The sequence below is a fragment of the Patiria miniata genome, unplaced genomic scaffold, assembly GCF_015706575.1.
Source record: "Patiria miniata isolate m_02_andy unplaced genomic scaffold, ASM1570657v1 HiC_scaffold_27, whole genome shotgun sequence".
Lineage (NCBI taxonomy): Eukaryota > Metazoa > Echinodermata > Asteroidea > Valvatida > Asterinidae > Patiria > Patiria miniata.
In genome coordinates, this window is record NW_024037066.1 from 9,977,555 (window position 1) to 9,997,123 (window position 19,569).

Here is a 19,569-nt window from a genome sequence, read left to right on the forward strand (position 1 = left end):
CTCTCGACCAATAGGAATGCCTAAACTGTCTTAGGTCTTTATTATTTGATGTTTATAACAAATATGTTGGGGAAGAGCAGAACCCGATATTGAGGTAAATGGACAGCTGTTTAATTTTAATGATTTTATTCATGCTTTACATTAACCCTAACCCTGCCATACGCAACACAGTGCATCAGGTGGAAAAGAACTGGTGCACTTTGATGCATTCAGCCACCAACACCAGTGCATGAATGGCCAGCTCTGAAACAATGAGAGCTAAGTCCCATTGAACAATGCTACAGTTGTATCCTGCTGCATTCCGTGACCACCGACTCTGAGGCAGTGTGGCCTTAAAACTTTTCCCCTGATGGATCTTGCTACATTTGGCAGGCTTGTCACGTTAATAGTCATATGTTGCTACGTTTGGCAGGTTTCTAGCAAACATGCCCTGGAGGGTTCGGGTTAACTTTTTTGGCTTTATTAAAATTTTGTTCTCTTTGTAAATCCGTCTTTTCTGCCTGTAAACATGGAACCCTTAATTTTTTACCCCCAGTTCTGAAACCTTACAGCATACAGGATTGTTCAGCTTCCAGAAATGCTACACTGTCCTGAAGCCACCTCTTGTTAACATTAATTACCGTCTCATGCCTTTTTCCCTCCAGATTGGCACTGGTCTGAAAGACGAAGAGCTGGACACCCACAGCAAGTTCTTCAAGGCCCACGTGATTGACAAGCCCCGCCCATATTACCGTCACGACACGAGCCACATCCCCGATCACTGGTTTGACGCCGTTCAGGTGTGGGAGGTCAAAGCGGCCGACCTGTCCATCTCGCCGACCCATCGCGCAGCCATCGGCATTGTAAGTCAACTTCTTGATAAAATCAAACATAAGAAAAAAACACGAGCAAAGTCGTAAGCAATATGTGACATGTTCTGTCAAATGGGGTTGTGTGGCCAGGTGGTTAGGATTCGTGACTCACGATCAGAGGGTCAGGGGTTCGAATCCAGTTGCCGGCCATATGTTGTGTCCTCCGGAAAGCCACTCCACCTCCACTTGACTCTCTCCACCCAGGAGTATAAATGGGTACCGGCATTAGCTGGGGAGTAACCTGCGATGGACTAGCATCCATCCAGAGGGAATAGAAATGTTCTAAGTCGTTTCATGCCACTGAAACCAGAGCAAAACGCCGGCCTAATGGGCCATATTGGCTCATGACAGACTTTATTTACTTCAGTCAAAACCAGATGCTTTACTGTAGATCTTGAAATGAATGTTTATTCAGCTAAAGAACATCCTCTCTCACCAGGAAAGGCTTACATCATAAAATGTGCTGGCAAACTGAATCTGAATCTCATACCATTTTCACACTCACCGTCAGCCAATCAGAATCTCTGGGTAGACTTCTTGACATATTCCTATGCACTGAATATTCAAGTCTGGAATCGCAGGTTCAATTTTGCTAGCCAATAGGAGAGCGCTTGTCATGACAGCCATTTATGTGCTAGGAGGTCAATTCTGGGTTAGCTTTTGTGAAGAGCTATCTGATTGGTCAGAAATTATGTCAGTCCATATTTGGAAGTGTTCATGAATAATTAATCTAGCGAGGTCAAATAGGAAAGATTTGGACTCGGTTTGCCAGGGTATCATCTTATGACGTATGCAAAGTGACTTCCCTGGCTAGCGAGGATGCCAAAGCACAACTTTTCAGTTTGCATATTTGTTTTCCTTATAATTGTCGAAAATACATTGTAAAAGTTTTAGAACATAATTTTGCCTTAGAAGGGGATTTTTTTCCGATGATTTGTCAAGAAATCCACAGCCCTAAACTTTAGCAGGCAAATTCTCTGTTTTCAACTCTGTGACATCACAAATTTCAAACAAGCACAATTGTGCCTATAAAGTCTGTTTTCATAAATTAAATTGTCACTGAAAGGGAAGATCCATATTTAAGCAATATGTAAAACTTTTTTCATCCCAGAAAAGTACACATCACATGGTGGTGTACCGGTTAATATATCGCGTTTGCCTGTCATCCCCATTTTTTCCATTCTCCTAGGTTGATCCTGAGAAGGGCATCTCCCTGCGATTTCCTCGCTTCCTGCGGGTCCGAGACGACAAGAAAGCGGAAGAAGCTACCAACAGTTCACAGGTTAGTAGGTCAAGGGTCAGAACAAAGGCAAATGAGGAGTAAATCTTCGTATGATGGATTTGTTAAATGTGAGGCATGCTGGCAAAATGAGACAGAATTCGGCAGAGGACAAAATGAGGGTTTACAAGTATTAGAAAAGAGAATAAAATTCTCCGAGGTTGGGGTGTTTGCATTAGTAAGATTGGAATACTTTTTACTCATGATTATGAAAATAAACTAATGCTTTTGATAGGAGCGTCTTAAAATGCGAAATATGGTTTCCACATTGTGGTTTTTGCTGTTTGAAATTGAAAGCCCTGTAAAATAACAATGTCTCAATACATTATTTTGACACTTCTCATCATCTTGTTGTAATTTTGCAACAACTTGTTCTACGATAACAAAATCTCAAATATAATTCACAGAAGAAGTTTGTTTACACTTTCTTCTTCTTTTGTTTTCTTTTCCTGATCAGGTTGCGACTCTCTACAACAACCAAGATCAGATCAAGAACCAGAAAGCGACCGGTGTCCTGAAACCAAAGGCCAGTGAAGACTTTTATTAGGCAGAAAAAAAAGTACAACACAAAAACAAAATAGAACAGTTCTTCAAATGACTGTGAATTTGTGCAAGTCTTAAAATTGCAGCGCTGTGTTCAGTGAAATACTAGGCAGATCAGATTGGTCTAAAGACCTTTTGGCCGGTTGAACGAAAACATGTGCAGTGCTTTTGGAAATAAAATAGAGGCTTTTGTTCTTCAATGACGTCGTATCATTGTAAATACTGTAAGCCCAGAACTGTATGCTCAGCACTTCTCTGATTGCGTATGAGAAAAATAATTTCAAGCTTATTCGGGTGGACTCCTGCGTATTAGTACAGATGTCTGACCACTCAACCATCAAACTTGCCTTCGTCAGTTATTAGATTAAAAATGATACATCGTTGGGTACCATGTCAGTTGAAGGAGTACTACAACATTAAAGCTGCGTTCTCCATGCTATTTTTGAGATTCATCCTGAAAAGATAGATTCCTTTTCTAAATTGCTATTTTTCTAGCAATACAAAAGTTAATCAATTTTAAATGAGACATCTACGGAAAAGAAGCGTCCCATGTTAAGTTATTGAATTATAACTTTACAATTTTGAATTACTGGCTGCCAGACAATAATTGCATTCGCGTGGGGCAGGCTGGTTCCCACCACACAACCAGTATCGATAATGTACAGGCCGGGCGCCAGCCTGCTCCCAAAGTGGATCTGTTTGCACTCAAAACAAAACAACATTTTTTAGAGGGTTGCAGACGACCAATTAAGGAAAGAGGGAAATTTTTGGTTGAAATAAAAAATACGTTGATTTTGAGCACAGGGAACGGAACTTTTGAAAAACAAATGGACAAGTAAAAAATATTCCATTTGAAGTCAACGGTTATATTGACAATGTTGATAATAGATGTTTTTAAACTGAAGTAAAGCCATATTCAGATATTTCTCCCATTAGATTGGGTAATGAATGAATTTATTCAGATGAAGGTTATATTATGCACTCGAATTCTAAATTCTTCTCAGCCAGTTAATATTTGGCTAAGTAAAACTGTTGGGTGTTAATTCCAGATGCATAGATTTTTTTTATTGATACAAAAATCTTAACATAACCCTAAGATAATTTCGGCTTATCAGCTCACACTGAAACTTTAGGGCCCATTGCAATTCATATCCAGTACAAGTTCCAGACAAGTTGCGGGTAGAATCATTCACTGTATGGAAGAAGCTCAGCATTTGTCCCAGACATGTTCCACGGAAAGTTTCATTAGCAACTGCTTGACTCCTAAATACTGACAACTCCATTGTGGGAAGATTGCTGGGAAGTTGTTCAGAATCCTGCAACTTATACCCGATACAACGTCCGGAACTTGTCCAGAACTCGTCCGGATATAAATTGAGACTGGCCCTTAACCGAATGTCGATGTTGTTGGGTTTTTGTGAGTTCAAGCAACATGCATTTTGATATTTTATAGTTTTTGTAAATAAGTAGATTTATTAAAAGAATTATCCAACCAGTCCATTCGATGGTGAATTTACAAAGCACTCAGCCCGAGTAAAGATTATAAAGACTCGATGATAATTTGCCTTTTAAAAACTATAATGGACTGTTGGTTAAAAATGAAATCAAATAATAAAAGATTGATAGTTGCTGAAAAGGTTTTTAACCAAAAATTGTAAATTTTAAGGATTCATTGAAGGAATTTTGTGTTTCAAATGTGAAAGACGGACACTCATGCGATAGTGTAAGCCACATTTTCAGTATTCAATTTCAAGCAAAAACTGAATTGTCCTGTTGTATATTTTGATGAAACATTGAATATTCCTGCATTTCAGATAATTCTGTGGTACTCATTAAATTTCATTTCCAATTCCAAAGCAGGAAAAATCTGAGAAAGTACCTTGGTGTTATTATTCAAAACAACTTGAAATAGGACAAATAGTCTCATCACGCAGCAACCAAAGCTACCGAGGTGCTAAATTTTGTGCGAAGAACTTTTTACCAGTGCTCAAAGACTGTCCAAGAAAACCTGTACCAAACCATTGTCCAACCACATTTGGAGTATGCCTCAGCCGCTTGGAACCAAGGAACCAAAAAAAGAGGGAGGTATTACAAAAAGTCCAATGAAGACCAGCCAGGTTCGTGTGTGGTGACTTTAGAGCCAAATCCAGTGTGACCAAGATGCTCATCAACCTCAATTGGAATCCTATTGAGACTAGGCGAAAGACGCAACGGCTAGCCACACTCCACAAGATTCTTAACCAGACATCGACATTGACGCCAACTTCATACCTCAGACAGAAAACTATCAATCCAGGAGAACAAGCAGTTTGAAGTCCACCATCATACATCTACCCCCTTTATCCAGTCTTTTTTTCCTAAAGCCATTTGACTTTGGAATGCCCAACCACAGCAATCCGTCAACATAATTTCCTCTGCAGCCTTCAAAAGCTCCATCCAAGACCAACAAAGACTTAACAGGCCCCCGCTAGGCATCGACTCTTGTCAACTTCCAGTTAGTTCCTGGTGGACCGTTCGGGTTTTTGATGTACAAGGTACAAGAAGCCAGAGCTTTTTGGTGGTTATTTATGTATAAATGTTGAGACGAGCAGGTTTGCTTTAGTCCCTGTATGACTGGAAGCAGGTTCTTTTAGAAAGTCAGTAAAAACAAAAATCACAGTACTCAATTTTTTTTTTTGTAATCCAACTGGCATAGTTTTCTTACAATATGCCCACGGTGTAGATATATTTCCAGGCTCATCTATTTCCTTTGCATTGAGTCCACGCTAATGAGGAAATCTAACGACTGCAGCAAACACATGATGCCAGCAACGTCATCACTACGCCAACAGGATCTTCTTTTGTGACTTCTTTTCCAGAAAGCTTCTAAGGAAACCACCTGTATATGGTAGGATCCCTCATTAAATCCTTGAAAATAGCATCAGCATTTGCGTGATGATGCCTCCAGTACAAGAAATGTAATCCTTTTAAAGACATCTCACCATCTCATTTGTTTAAATGACGTACGATTGACGTTCAGAACTTTTGTGACGCAGTACCCAGCCTTGTTACTTGTTAATTGCGTTTTAAAAATAAGGTCATATTTTGCTTATCCTGTTTTTAAACTGATTTCATGAATAACAGCCTTAAAAATAAACCAATTAAATTGTGACTTGACGGGACACTACTCCAACAATAATAAATACCAATGTTCTTTAAAAAGTGCACAGAGGCCTATGCACAATTTTCCCTCTCAAAGTTTTTTTTTTTTGGGGGGGGGCCTTTGGAGCACATCCCCCCCCCCCCCCCCCACCCACATCCTTCTCAAAATTCGGGGAAGGAACAAACGAGCGTTCAAATTTTAAAAACAAATTGTATGCCCCTTCCAGAATAATGATCACCCCTCCTCCCCCGAGTGCCAGTTACTATCTACTGTGTATGATTATTACTCTGGTTCATTTGGTCAATAAAAGCAGGGAGGAAGGAAAACATAAACCTCATCTCCCAGAAAGTATACGCTCGGTTCTGTCGTTACCGGGAATTTTCGAGAATGCAGTGTCGAACTATCGTCGGAGTCGATCCTGTTTACGTTAAGCAGAGTTGTAATGACTCGAGTCAATGACTCGACTCGAGTCCGAATCGAGTTTTGGCGACTCTACTCGACTCGACTCGAGTCCCTAAGGGTAAATTACTCGACTGGACTCGAGTCACTGCGAGCAAATGACCTGACTCAACTCGAGTCCCTCGTCAGTCCCTCGGGGTCGTATCATAAGTCCGACGCCTCATAAGTCCGACGCCTCATAAGTCCAAAATTTCGGACTTATGAGGCGTCGGACTTATGAGGCATAACAATTATTTATTCCGCCTCATAGGTCCGACGCCTCATAAGTCTGACGCCTCATAAGTCCGACGTCGCAAAAACGAGTCGTTTCATTTGTCGGACTTACGAGGCGTCGGAGCTATGAGGCGTCGGACCTATGAGGCATCGGACTTATGAGGCGTCAGACCTATGAGCCGTCGGACTTATGGACCTTTATTTGGTTAGGGGATGCGATTTTGTCGGACTTATAAGGCGTCGGACGGTACTCGGACCTATGAGTCGTCGGACTTATGAGCGGACCCCAGTCCCTCATGATTCTGGAACGCACAAAATACTATCCAGGAACTGGATTTTAAACACATTTGCCAATTCGTTGTTTCATCATTGGATTTCATCATTGGGTGATTTCTTATAAAGCTCTTAGATTCGATCGCCGGCTAAATGTGTGCCCTCCTTTTTAAAATTAAATAGATCCATGCCCACTTTTAAATATTAATCAGAAACAGTTTTGTATAATGCAATTTGGTTTGATGTCAGCGATCAGCGAAAAAAATTCTAGACCCGAAGCCGACTCAGATCTTCTTGTTGTTAACTGTTAGTGATAAATACAAAGGATTTCCTCCCGTCTTCATTTGTTATATAGAGTTCAAAAATTCAAATAAGTGACTCGAATTGACTCGAGCTAAATATTTGACTCGACTCGACCTTCTTGACCTAATGACTCGACTTGAGTCACAAAAATCAGTTACTCATTACAACTCTGACGTACAGGCTGCAGCCAACCGACATATTGTGGTCCGTCGGACAAACCCGGTTGTTCATCACGGTGACTGCCTTATTTTCTATTTGTCTAGAGGAATCACTGGTTGAATGGTAATCCTGGATGGCCGCCCCCGCCTGCCTTAAAGATGTACGTGTTATATTCCAGTTACACCCGGGTTTTTTTTATATAAAAACTAATACTTTTCTATCAATACAAAAGTTGCTCACATTTGAACTGGACATTGATCCAAATTTATCGGCCCTATACTTCAGATAAAGGCTGTCTTTCAGATAGTTTCAAATGCACAAAAATAGCAAAAGTATGGGGGTTGGTGAAAAAACGTGCAAGTTAGAAATTAAGCAGAACCAAAAACAAACGAATTTGCTGCAGAGCAAGGACAGTACGTTACTGACAGATGAGTGTTGGGTGGGCAAAACTTAGCAAAATTGAGCTAAACAAAACTTTTCGAAATCACCCTGGAAAAGACACATTCAACAGATAAGCAGCGCCCGGATTTTTTTCTTGCGTAGATCCCCTCTCAGAATAACCCCTTAATTGAGAACTTGTGTCAGGATAATTACAAGCAAGGCAAACGTGCGTTTTAACCTTATCCAGCTGCTTATAAATGGAAAATCACCATGGTTACTATACGAGTGCTTGGTAACAATGACGATCTTGTTCCTATTTTTTGCAAGCTCATCCTTTCAAATGCATCTTGTTTCTTCCGTTGGTAGTCTGCAGTAATTAAAATGTACGCTTAACTTTTGGATTTATTTTTTAAAAATATCTTTTTTGATATTTTGATTTTTTAATACTGAATTCACATAGGGTCTACAAATAGACTGGTATAACAAAAAAACAATGGCCTCTATGAGATGGCTGTTTTTGCGTAAGGTCTTGAAAGGTTCCTTGTTTGTCCTCAATGTAATTTGCATTGATATCTAATAACAAATATTGTGTTGAAAGTACATACATAAGTGGTTTGAAGAAATTGAAAATTTGTCTTTTTTTGCTAAGTAGATCCAGATCATAATCAAAATAAAGCTTTTTTTAATAAAAACAATCTTAAATTAAATTTAGGTGGGACTTTGTCGAGCCAGAAAAAAACTAAGTTAAAGAAATCGCCCTTCTTGAAGATATACTAATAAATCTCCAGTTCTGAATCGGAACTTTGAGTCCCACTTTTCGTATTTAATGATTGATATATATCTCCCTTTTTACCATAAATTAAATTGACCAAGCTAGACGCCTTAAATCTGTAAGTAGAGAAGTTGTTGACTATGGAGAGGAGCGAATATCAAGAGCGCCCGGGCCGATTCTTCGAAACTCGTAGGTGTTCTTGTCCGGTCGACAGACGGTACGGGGGCCCAACCGTATTATGCCGTGTATGCGTACTGACCGAGTTGATTACTGGCACAATGGGGAAATGCACGAACTCATCTACAAGATGCACCGAGATGTTGTTGACTCGTCTTGGGTTGTTTGATGTCACAGACGCCCCCTCACTTCTTCCCGCGATCCGCCCCCATGTTTTTTTGGTTTTTTGTTTTTGCTTGATAAAGAGGAAATGTGTGCGACCAACCAGCTAGAGATATCCTACGTTTAACAGCTGTTTCTTCTGATTATTGATAGCCCCATTTTTTTTTTTAAGGAACACTCTCGATGTGTGTTTTTTTTTTTAAAGATTTGCCTTCTTTTAAAGAAGCGATAATTAATGCCGTCGGCGCTTGAGTGTCTTAATAAAGAAGCAGCTACCCACGTGTTGACATTTTGGCTCAGTTGAGGAGGGTTGCTAGTTGAAGTTAGCCAACGTTTCTTCATAAAAAAAAAGAGAAATTTCCATTACCCTTCTCGTTCCCCAAGAGCGAAACGGGCAAATTTAATTTTCCAACACACTTCTCTTTCATGACATATCAAAAATGTCCGTCTATACTTCGTACAAACCTGAAAGGCATGGCTACGGGGTGGATTGAACAATCCATTTTCAAACTCTTGAAGCCGTTCGCGAAATGTGTATGTCCCCTCCCAGACGTGTTGCAATGTTGATATTTGAGCTCCGCCCACTCTAATTCCCGCTACCCTGGATTTACGGTTTGTGTATTGCAAACCGTTTTAGTTTCGATAGTCCTGACATTCAATTCTGCTAACCCCTTGCAGCGTTGCATAGCAGGAGACATCTCTAAAAAGAGAACATTCCAGACAGAGTCTGGTATTATAAATCCCATTGTTTGGGGAGTTTTAGGTGCGAATGAAATGAAATGAAATGAAATGAATGAAATTCTTGGCCCTATCAAGACACATATCTATACTTTACAAATTCTGCATTGAAACATCCTTGTGGTGGAGTAATGTCATGTGCGAATGCGCAATAGTTAATTCCGTAGAAAGTCTGAATGGATTTTCTTTTCATGAGAATTCTTGGCCCTAATCCTCTGATCGTTGGTCCTGTAACTTGCTCATTCCCTGGCAAAATTCTTGACTATCAGTCTTGTATTCAACTGGCCTGCGAGTTATCTTGCTGCCTCGTTAGTGAGAAATACACGCCGCATTTTTAAGACCGAGACTCGGCCATGCCGTGCGAGGCTGACACTCGGGTTTTCATATCCTTCGGAAAGATTCGAACCGTGCACCTTGCATTTGGAGGGGATTTTCTGAAATAAAAATTCGGAATTCCGACTTCGAAAACTTGAAGAACGAAACTTTCTAGCTACAAGTGTCGACAATGTAACTAAAAGGTTCAACGAATCAAAATTATGTCGACCGTGCGCGCATCCATTCCAAATCAGGCCCAACTCTGAAGAGAAATATTGCTGGTGGATTTTATCATTTGAGCTGGTCACTGGATTCTTGCAGACGGGCAAGCCGACGGTGATGACGACAGGGACCAAGGAATTGGGGCCGGTGGTTCTGAATCAATTATTAAAGGTGAGTCTTCATCCTGTAGGAATTTCAAAACTAATTGCTTCTGAAAAATTGATCGATGCTGGTTTCAAATGGTCAGACGACGACTGAAAGTCCGAAAGAGTAAAAGGGGAAATTGCCTGTATTTCTTTAGGTCTTTCTCGGAGTTGTTGCGCTATGTCCAAAATATAAAGTTGCTGAAGAAAACTGGAAGATTCATTGATGAGTTCATGATTATCTTCCGACTTATCTACTTCAACTTGTGATATACGAAATATTTAGTCCCTTTTATTGTATGTGTTGGTCATGTAAATTTAAATTTTCACAAGTAAAAGCGTCAAAGTTGGGTGTTTTTGTGTGTTTTTGTGTGTGTGGGGGGTTTTTTTTTGGGGGGGGGGAGGAGTTCACAACATTATCAATGACCTATCAATGAGTTAGTGCCTCAAGTTACATTAACAGCAACAGCGCCCTCAGTTTTCTCGGAACTGTATTAGGATTGTAAATAATGCCAAAAAAAATCGCTTTAAAAATTTAACAAACACCACAAAATCTGAGAGTGTCTAATTAATAATCATACAGTTCAGACGAGTGCAATTGCCAAATTGCAGCTTATATTAAAAATTAATGGTCTGCACGGAGCTAGCCCTGCTCTGTCTCTAAGCGCTTGCAGTGCATACAAACTCGTCAGAGGAATAAGATAGTTCACCGTCCTTTCTTTGTATATGTAGCAGCTGGATTGAAGTTGTACATATCCATAATGCACAGTGTAAGACATCAAGTGTAGAACAAGTGCATAATATTATTTACATCGACGTATGAAACTCGGATGTTTTCGTCTATTCGGCCAGTAATGAAATGAATCAGGTGATCAATTAATTAAATGCTTTGGTTTGAAGAAAAAACACAATATCGCTTAAGGTAATGGTTAAAGGTTTTCTGTTGGGGGGGGGGGCGGAATTCAAAGAAATACCCACATTTTGGCAATCCAACCATTTCATGATTTTTTGGTAATGTTTCAAAACTTCGTTCATTGCATTCACACCGCCCTCACTTGACACGAAGCAGTTAACGGCGAGGTACTGACTTCTGTAATCACTCATTATTAGTGCAATTTTGTCATGGCGGTTAAGTACGTTATGGTGTTGTAATTTGTTCCCGCACTAATGGAAGTTGGTTTTTCATTTTAAAATGAAAAACAAGGTCGCATGGACAGCAGCATAATGACAGTTTAGCTGTGAAAACATTAGGCTATGGCAAATTGCACCAATTAAGAGATGTTTGTCACTGTACAGTCAATGAATTGCATATGTTGGTGGCGTTCAGATTCCGAATCGGTTTGAAATTCTTAATTGGGAGGCTGAAAAGCACAATTTGAAATGTTCAGTTGTCGCCAGCCCTCTGTTAGCAAACAAAACCTGGGTCTACGTCTCAGCATCGCTCACAATTGACGACATGTGATTACAGGCCGTTTCATGGTAACTCAGGTGTAAAGATAACCTTCAGAATTATCTGTTAGATGGGTCCGTTCCCATGGAAACACTTATGTCACGCGAGTCGGACGCACGGCATCTTCAAGTTGTAATCTTTGATTAAATTTTGCGTGGCTGGGCATTTCGTTCGAAGTCTACGTACGTAAGGACCTTACGGTAAGCATGCGTCTGTTTGCATATATGGAAAGAAAAAAAAGTGCCACACTTCGGTTTATGCCAGTTGGAGGTCGTTGACTCGACTGCAGTGGAATGTTAGTGCATTTGTTCCTCGTCTACACATCTTGCATGACTGGAACTACGATTTGAAATAATTCCAATTACGTTATCCGAGGAAAGCGCACTGTGTTCAATATGTCATGTTGTCTGTAGTATGTATGGTGCTGCTTCCCATCTCATTACATATGTTTTTACTGTGCGCTATAATGTTATGGTGTTGGCAATTAATTTGATGTAAAGAATTTGTTGACAACTTCAGTTTTCCTTTTGAACTTAATTCAGTGGAATTCCAGTAAACGAATTTTTTCCCCCTTTTTTTTAAGAATAACTGCCAAAAATGAATCTTAAATTAAAAAAGAGGGAATTCGGTTGACTATTATATGTCCGGTGGAGTGGATCTGGAGGGTTTCATAACTCAGAAACTGTTTAAATACAAAACAACGTAGTGCTCGCGTAACATGTAATGGCCGATGTAAAGAAAAATAGTGATAAAACTACGATCGTATAGCAAAGGCATAATGTTATGTTATGTGAAGGCATGTCTATATAACACCACGAAAGTAACAGTAATTTTAAGACGGAAAAGCAATCTTCATTTTTAAAAACAAAATTTATTTTAACTTCTGTCAATTATAAATAAGTTGATCAAGCCATGTACAGATCACATGCACCACGTCATATCGTCTCTTATTGCACAATACAAACCTCGTGATCGAGTAATACATGTTTTTCATAGAATATTACCAAAATAGTAAGAAATTGCATTTAAAACCTCAAAATCTAAGTTTTTCAAATGAAAGTACTAAAATATAGAAATTTGGTATCAAATACAGTAGATTTGTGACATCTCATGTTGTGTTAGTATATAAACAAAGTAGCTACTGTTTTGTTTGATGAGATAAATCTGCAATTTATGTTATTTTTTTTTAACTTCATCTTTTCTCAGTAGTCATGACAAACGATTCCAATGTCGCGGCCATTAAACATAGAAAAATGACAAATGACAAAAATCCCCAAAATACCAGACAAAATATGATATAAACATTAAAACAACGCTTTGGTATTTTTTTTTTTGTCATGCGTCCAAAATATCAAAATATTGTTACTATGGTTACGCAATATAGAACCTCTGTGAATATATATATCGCCGGTTCCATTAACAATATCGATAAGAAACATGGTAAACAAAATAAGTGGAGTGTTTACTTTGTATTCATACACAATATTATAATATGTATAACAGTTACAATATCGAGTGCTAATACGGTACGATGTGCTTTTTTTACCAAGCCATTCGGTGCACGAAAACCATCCAAATCTGATGTCCCACTATCACTTTTTTTTTTTAAATAATGTCAATTGTGGCAACATTCGTTCATATCATTCTGTAAATTAGACTCCAAACGTTACATTCACAAAGGTATCCTCTTCATTATAAATTCATCTTGCAGCGAAGAAATCGTGGTGCAATAAGGGTGTCAAATTTTTTTTCGTTATCAGATTTTCAGTGAAGGGTTTCTCATATCTTTTTTTGAAATATCAATCATTTTATCTCCCATGTGGAAGCAATGCAAAGCAACCGTTACAGAACCCGTTCCTTCGCTACAAAATATTTTCCCTGACATTATGAGCCAAATGCGAATCGGGGACATTCCACACTGTTGACTCTTGAATGTCATAAACAAGTGTGTCAATTCATATACCATGCCACCGCTATCCAAAATAGAATTTCGCATATCGCATGAGTGCATTCTCTCTCTGTTGGATTGTTGAATGAAATGGTCGTTCATAACATTCTTTACGTTCATTCAAGTCCAATCTGGCGCACATTCCAACGGCTGTTCTATGAAGTCGTTGAAATCAACACGATTTTTAAAAGTTTTTGGGGGTAAAACAGCCGTATGGACGTCATTAAAAAAAAGTATTGGTAACAAGACTCGTATGCCTGTACTATAATGCAAAACCATTTTTCATATCAAACCTGTCACGGTCCTTTCATTATCACCAAGTGAAGTCTCTCGATATAAACAGGAATACTGCAAGGCTCTTTGTAAGAAACTGATGCAAGTTTAGGGACTGACAGAGTCAATAGTGGAATGTGTTTTCTCCATCAGATAGGAAACGTTTGGACTTTCAATCTTCCTCATACATTCCTGCCATGCTGTGTGTAGTGGCACAAAATATTTGCCCCTATTTGCCCTCCTCATACCGCATGTGATCTAGGATCAAGACAAAAATAGCACTTAACACAGATTCTCGGTATAAGTCACTCGTTAATTTACCAGTCTACTGCTTATAAGTCATGTCAATAACATGAACAATTCTGAATGCTTATACATATTCAACTTAAAAAAATATGATACTTAGATTGAGAAAGAATGTAAAAATATTATCATTGTGAAAATTATTTACTCGATTTTTGTACATCTATATATTTGATATCAATATTAATATAAAAAGCCAATTGAGTCAAAAGGGCTCAGTGAGATAGCACAGCCGCTTTGGCTGAGTTGCATTCTGAAAAATGTAAAAGTGACTTTCCCTCGGCGCGAGAAAAATGACAAGATTTGGCTAACAACTGAACCTTTTGTACATGAACTGTTGCTTCAGTTCGAGTTGCTATGGTTACAGCGACCAAATTAAAGACAATAATTAGTGAGTATTTCATGATTATCTTTATATGGAAGTTCATTGTTTTTTGTCATCATCAACTAGCTGGTTGTGACCCAGACGTCTCTCTGGGAGTTTTCAGTTAGCTGCGATCAGAGACTGGTGGCCATATTGGTCTGTGGACGGTAGTGAGGCATTCAAGCTGTCGTACAGCATCCAAGACTCATGGGCTTGTGTAGTGGGGTTGGGTTGGGAGTCGAACCCCGGACCAGCGGTGTAAGACTGGGGAGCTGTGGTGGTCTCGCCCCAGTAACCAAACCCGTCATCTTTGCTTTGGAAGAGCGGGAAATCCCGGCCTCCCACGGGGGACCGTTGGCTGCGGAATCCCTTCATTGCCGAACGCTGCTTCATGTAGTTGGCGAACTCGGTCGGGGAGAGCTGCTGGAAATTGACCTTCTTGCCCGCCGACTTGAGCTTGGTGGAGCCGAACTTGGTCTGGGCGAAGGATGCCGCAGTGAAGGTAAGAGATGAGGGTCTGGAGAGAGGGGCTGCTTGTAGCCGAGGCTTGCCTGTGACTGGGGTGGGGGTGGGGACGACAGGGGGCATCGGGTGGAGAGCCTGAGGGTGGGGGAGGTGCTGATGATGGTGTGGAGTGGGGAGTCCCAGTGGCACCATCGGCTGGAACCCCAGAGCAGACACTGGCGATAGTGAGATCCCTCTCATGGAGGAACTCAGTGAGTCCATTGTCATGGGCAGGAAATCCTCAGCCTCGGGGTTGAAATTGAACTGGCCCGAGCCGGTCAGATCCGGCTCGCTCTGGACGTGGCTGGGCCCGGCTGCCTTCGGGCGCTTCTCCTGGTAGATGACAGAGACAGTTCCCTTCTCTCCCATACGGAAGGACACCTCTCCGGGGTCCACCCAGATGCTCAGCTCATGCGGAAGTGCCTCGGTCAAATCTCCGGTCTCTAGCCCACTGCGCTGGATAGCCGTAGCCACTGCCGCATCCATCTCCCTGGTCCCGATGCGAAGACACCGATATCCCGAGCCTTTACAAGGCGACTCCGGGTACCAGTGGCCGTTGAATTTGTTGACCAGGGATTTGTCCAGCTCTTCGGCGAAGAGGTCCTGCTGTTGGCGGGGGATCTTGGAGCAAAGTTGCTCCAAGATGAAGGTGATAGCGCATTGGATTTCTGCCTTCATGTTGGTTGGGGTGGTGGGGTATAATCAGTGATGACAGACTTCAGCGTAAACCTGCAGTGAGAAGGACGAAAAAAAAATTCCCAATAAATAACTGACAATCTTGGCAAATATAGCTATTTCCATCATTCAGAAAATCTGCTGTCATCCAGCAACACGACTGTATTGATAAAGGGCTCCCTTCATGGATGACAGGATTATCAAGACGTTTACAAGGGGACAATGCAATAACATAATCATGACCAATGTATGACAATATCAATACCGGTATCACTTTTCATACAGTGACCGAGTGCAGCTTTTCCCTTTCATTATTACAGTTTCACAACTCCAAACCAATTCGTTTACTTTCCTAACCATTTTAAAACCCTTTAAAAGTTATTTTACCATATCTTTAAAGTTTGTGAGTAAGCCATTAAACCTGACCTAGTTACTTCATATGATTCTCATTCGCACGCGGTGCAAGGACTACCCTGGACCCATGACACATCGCGACAACCAGGGACACGGACCTATGCATGTGATTCACTGCTTCCCTACCCCCCCCCCCCCCCGGCCCCCCTCGGCCCGCCTCCCCCGGAGCCCATTCACAAAATGACTCTTCCCTGGATTAGCCTCTGACACGTGCCCTTTACAACGCTCCCTACCCGGCGGTAATGAGCAAGGCACGACGCCACAAATGAAAAGAGACTTGAGTGGGAGGCTAAGAAATGACTCGGCCGTCCAAAAACAGCCCCTCAAGGAAGCCTTATTCATCGCCGCTTGTCTCCGAGGATTTTCCAGCGCCAGGTTTGCTCATATTAAAGGTCGCATGCGGTGCCAACACATTTGGAAATTTCACTAGAGTTAAAAAAAAAATTACCCGAGGCTTACGGTAGCCATGATGTGACAGAGGTCTCTGATCGTGACTCGTTCAAGGTGATTCTATTTTTAAAAAGCTGTTATATTCTAAACGAAGTTGCTTGCAAATTTTCTATGATGTTTTGTTTTCAACATTTTGATCTCAGAGAATGTTCACGAGTGTTCGTCAATTCTGTAATGGATACCTAATGAAAAACAACAGATCTTAATCATCCAAAAAGGATATCAAAAAAGGATATCAAATGATTTCATTTGAATTCGGCATGATCACTCAGTCATAATACATTAACGCTTTAGGTTACTACAATAAAATTAACACCCCGCGGGCCAAGGGAAAACCGATAGCAAATAAATAATGTTTTTCCTGTAGGTTAATATAATTTCCTTAGACATTATCAGCGAAACAGCACCTTCAATTTTAAGCCACCGTGGATAAAATCAAATCAGCCTGTTGATTTTTTTCTCCATATAATACACAAACCATAAATACACCAATGTAAAACAGCTGTTCCTTTGTTGTCGTGTTACTGAAATCCATCGCTCATTATTACAGACAATATTCAAACTATGTCACGGCAAAATATTATTCCAAAATGCTATACACACAGTATGCGCTCCATATGGCACAGCGCATGAACGCACAAAGCGTGGGAGTATTTTTTTTATCCGACCATCGTAACGCAAATCCACTGTAGCTAGCCGCGAGCTAGCCGGAATCCCTGCGTGCGGTCGACTATTCAACAAAATATTGGCCTTCCCTCAAACCCACACACACACAATTAGTACCTTCAACACTTTGATGCGAAAATCCCGAAGTATAATTCAAATTCATTGCAATCATTGATATATATTTTTATATTTTAATAAAACAGAATCCAATTCAATACTGAGAGGAGAGTATTATTATAATGCAGATAATAATCGATTTCTATTTTTATCCAAGTTTTACCGTATATTTATTGTGATATGATATTGACATTGATTTTAAAAAAAAATCGTTTCAAACATAGCACTCCAGAGTAAATTGAAAGGGGGCTGGGGTTACCCCAAATATTTGTCACCTTTTTTGTAAAATATCTAAATGCACCATACATTAGCGAGGATGCCCATTGGCCGCATTACTGGAAACAACATAGGCTATATTCAAGAATTGCAACAACAATTTATAGGCCCATTCAGAAAAGTATAAAAACAAAGCAAAGTATGAAACGAAAACATTGTAAACCCGAATGCAAAAAAAAAAGAAACAAAAAATATTGAAACATTAATTTTATTTTAAAAAACAGTACTCACTTGTTTACAGTTCGAATGCAGAGATCCACACCGACACGAAAGCACTATGGATGGAACAGCTGCGATGTAAGTCGTGAAGGCAGGGCGCGTGTTTGTGTGATATTCCAAGTGTGTGTTGCGGTTTTTTTACGTTGTCAGTGAGCGTACTGACGTCTGGCCATTGAATGTCACCTGCATGGGAATTGTGCCTGTTTTTATCCACTGTCGCTGGCCCATTGACGGGACTACTTTATTAATAATTCGCGAGTGACTACACCATCTGGACTGTGACACAATATACATGTACTTGTGCGTTATCGTCGAGGATAACGATTTTAAAGGTTTGTTTCAACAACACACGAGACCGGAAAAGAGATTAACAGAACACAAAGGCCCCTGATTCTCGGAGAACGGACGGCAAAAGCTCGACAAATCGTGTGAAAGAAAGCAGGGCTAAGTAGTTTTTTTAATGCGATGTTTTAGGGGAAGTTATGAGGTAGCGGATTAATACAGACCTGCTTTGAAATTATGAATATGCAACGAAGGAAGGAAGAGACACTGTCAGTGATTGGTCGTCGGGAGCGGAAGCATAATTTGACAATTATCTTGTTATGCTGACGTCAGTATGCGGTGTTTTCAAGCCGTGTGTGATTGTTGTGTGTATACCGTGAGGATGGGGGTCAGCGCGGGCCGTCGGCGGCCCGTGTGCATGCCGAGCAGACCGCAGCACGTGCTGGGCAAACACCGGCTGAAATCCTTCTCACCGTGATTACTATGCTAATTCGTGGCCCGCGCTTGCCACGTGCCACGGGGTGCAAGTGCGGGGATTGTTTGGGGGGGGGGGGGGGGATTAACAGGACGATGCTGGGAACAAAGGTGGGAACTTCCGCTTAGGGTACATGCCCGGAGGCACTGGGATGGACCATAGAGCAAGGAACGGACATTGTTTGCATTGTCAAACTTCCAAAACACTGTCTCCGGAACTTGAACACATTCGCTCACTTCGCCTGGTATACACGAATTCATCTGCAGCCCATCTGAACAAAATCCTTTTCCGTCTGCCTGTATCCGAGAGCTTTTCCAATCTTTCTTATTCTAATTATAAGGTTGAACAAAGAAATTGACAGGAACGGTAGGCCTATGAACATGCGACCTCCGAACAGCGTACCGGCGCTCTTATGAATAAACCAGCTCTATATTATGATTGAAACCATTTTTTACAATATCTTACAACCATCTTAGAAGTTAGATAATAATTATACCTATTAAAAACTGCACCTCTGTAGGCGAAGTCAACCCAATCCATGCGAATGCCATATGGTGAAACCTTGCCCTAGAAGTTGGTACGTACCAGTATACTGCAGCGATATTACTTCCGTTCTGTGGATAACTCGTTAAAATATTCACCTCCTTTGTTTAATTATTTCAAGGTTTTCATCAAGAGATCGATATCGATGACTATCTATCACAATATTGAGGGATTCTGTTAACATCCGTCAAAAATAATTCTATGCAGTTTGATCTATACGCTTAGCCGTATACATTCATGTACATGTATTAATGGGTATTGTTTGTTCAAACGAGGTGTGGAATTTATTCCAAAATCAATTTTGGAAAATAATTGATCGGGTGTGTACATGAAGTGAGTTTAAGTTTGCTTATATAACTTTCATTATAATACTTGCCATCTTTTTCACCATCTCGTCCACCTGTAGTTATTATTTCACCACAATCACCAACCATGTCACCATTATCATACCCATCATCACTTCTACTATTCTCACCAC

The 19,569-nt window shown here is 40.5% G+C and overlaps 1 protein-coding gene and 1 long non-coding RNA gene across 2 annotated transcripts; one reads left to right on the forward strand and one right to left on the reverse strand.

The window, feature by feature from the left end:
* Positions 1-648: 648 nt before the first annotated feature.
* LOC119734512 lies at positions 649-4,387 on the forward strand. Its single transcript, XR_005272081.1, has 3 exons — positions 649-842; positions 2,041-2,133; positions 2,588-4,387. It is a non-coding gene; the product is annotated as an uncharacterized LOC119734512 (long non-coding RNA).
* Positions 4,388-13,984: 9,597 nt separating this feature from the next.
* Positions 13,985-18,266, reverse strand: LOC119734439 (protein Tob2-like). Its single transcript, XM_038207943.1, has 2 exons — positions 17,804-18,266; positions 13,985-15,703 (listed from the first exon to the last, which is right to left on the reverse strand). The coding sequence occupies exon 2, from the start codon at positions 15,650-15,652 to the stop codon at positions 14,591-14,593; it is 1,062 nt and encodes a 353-aa protein (XP_038063871.1). The 5' UTR covers positions 15,653-15,703; positions 17,804-18,266; the 3' UTR covers positions 13,985-14,590.
* Between the last annotated feature and the right edge of the window lie 1,303 nt (positions 18,267-19,569).

Coding starts and splice junctions, on each gene's coding strand:
- LOC119734439 (XM_038207943.1), bottom strand. CDS start 15,652: ATGAAGGCAGAAATCCAATGCGCTATCACCTTCATCTTGGAGCAACTT.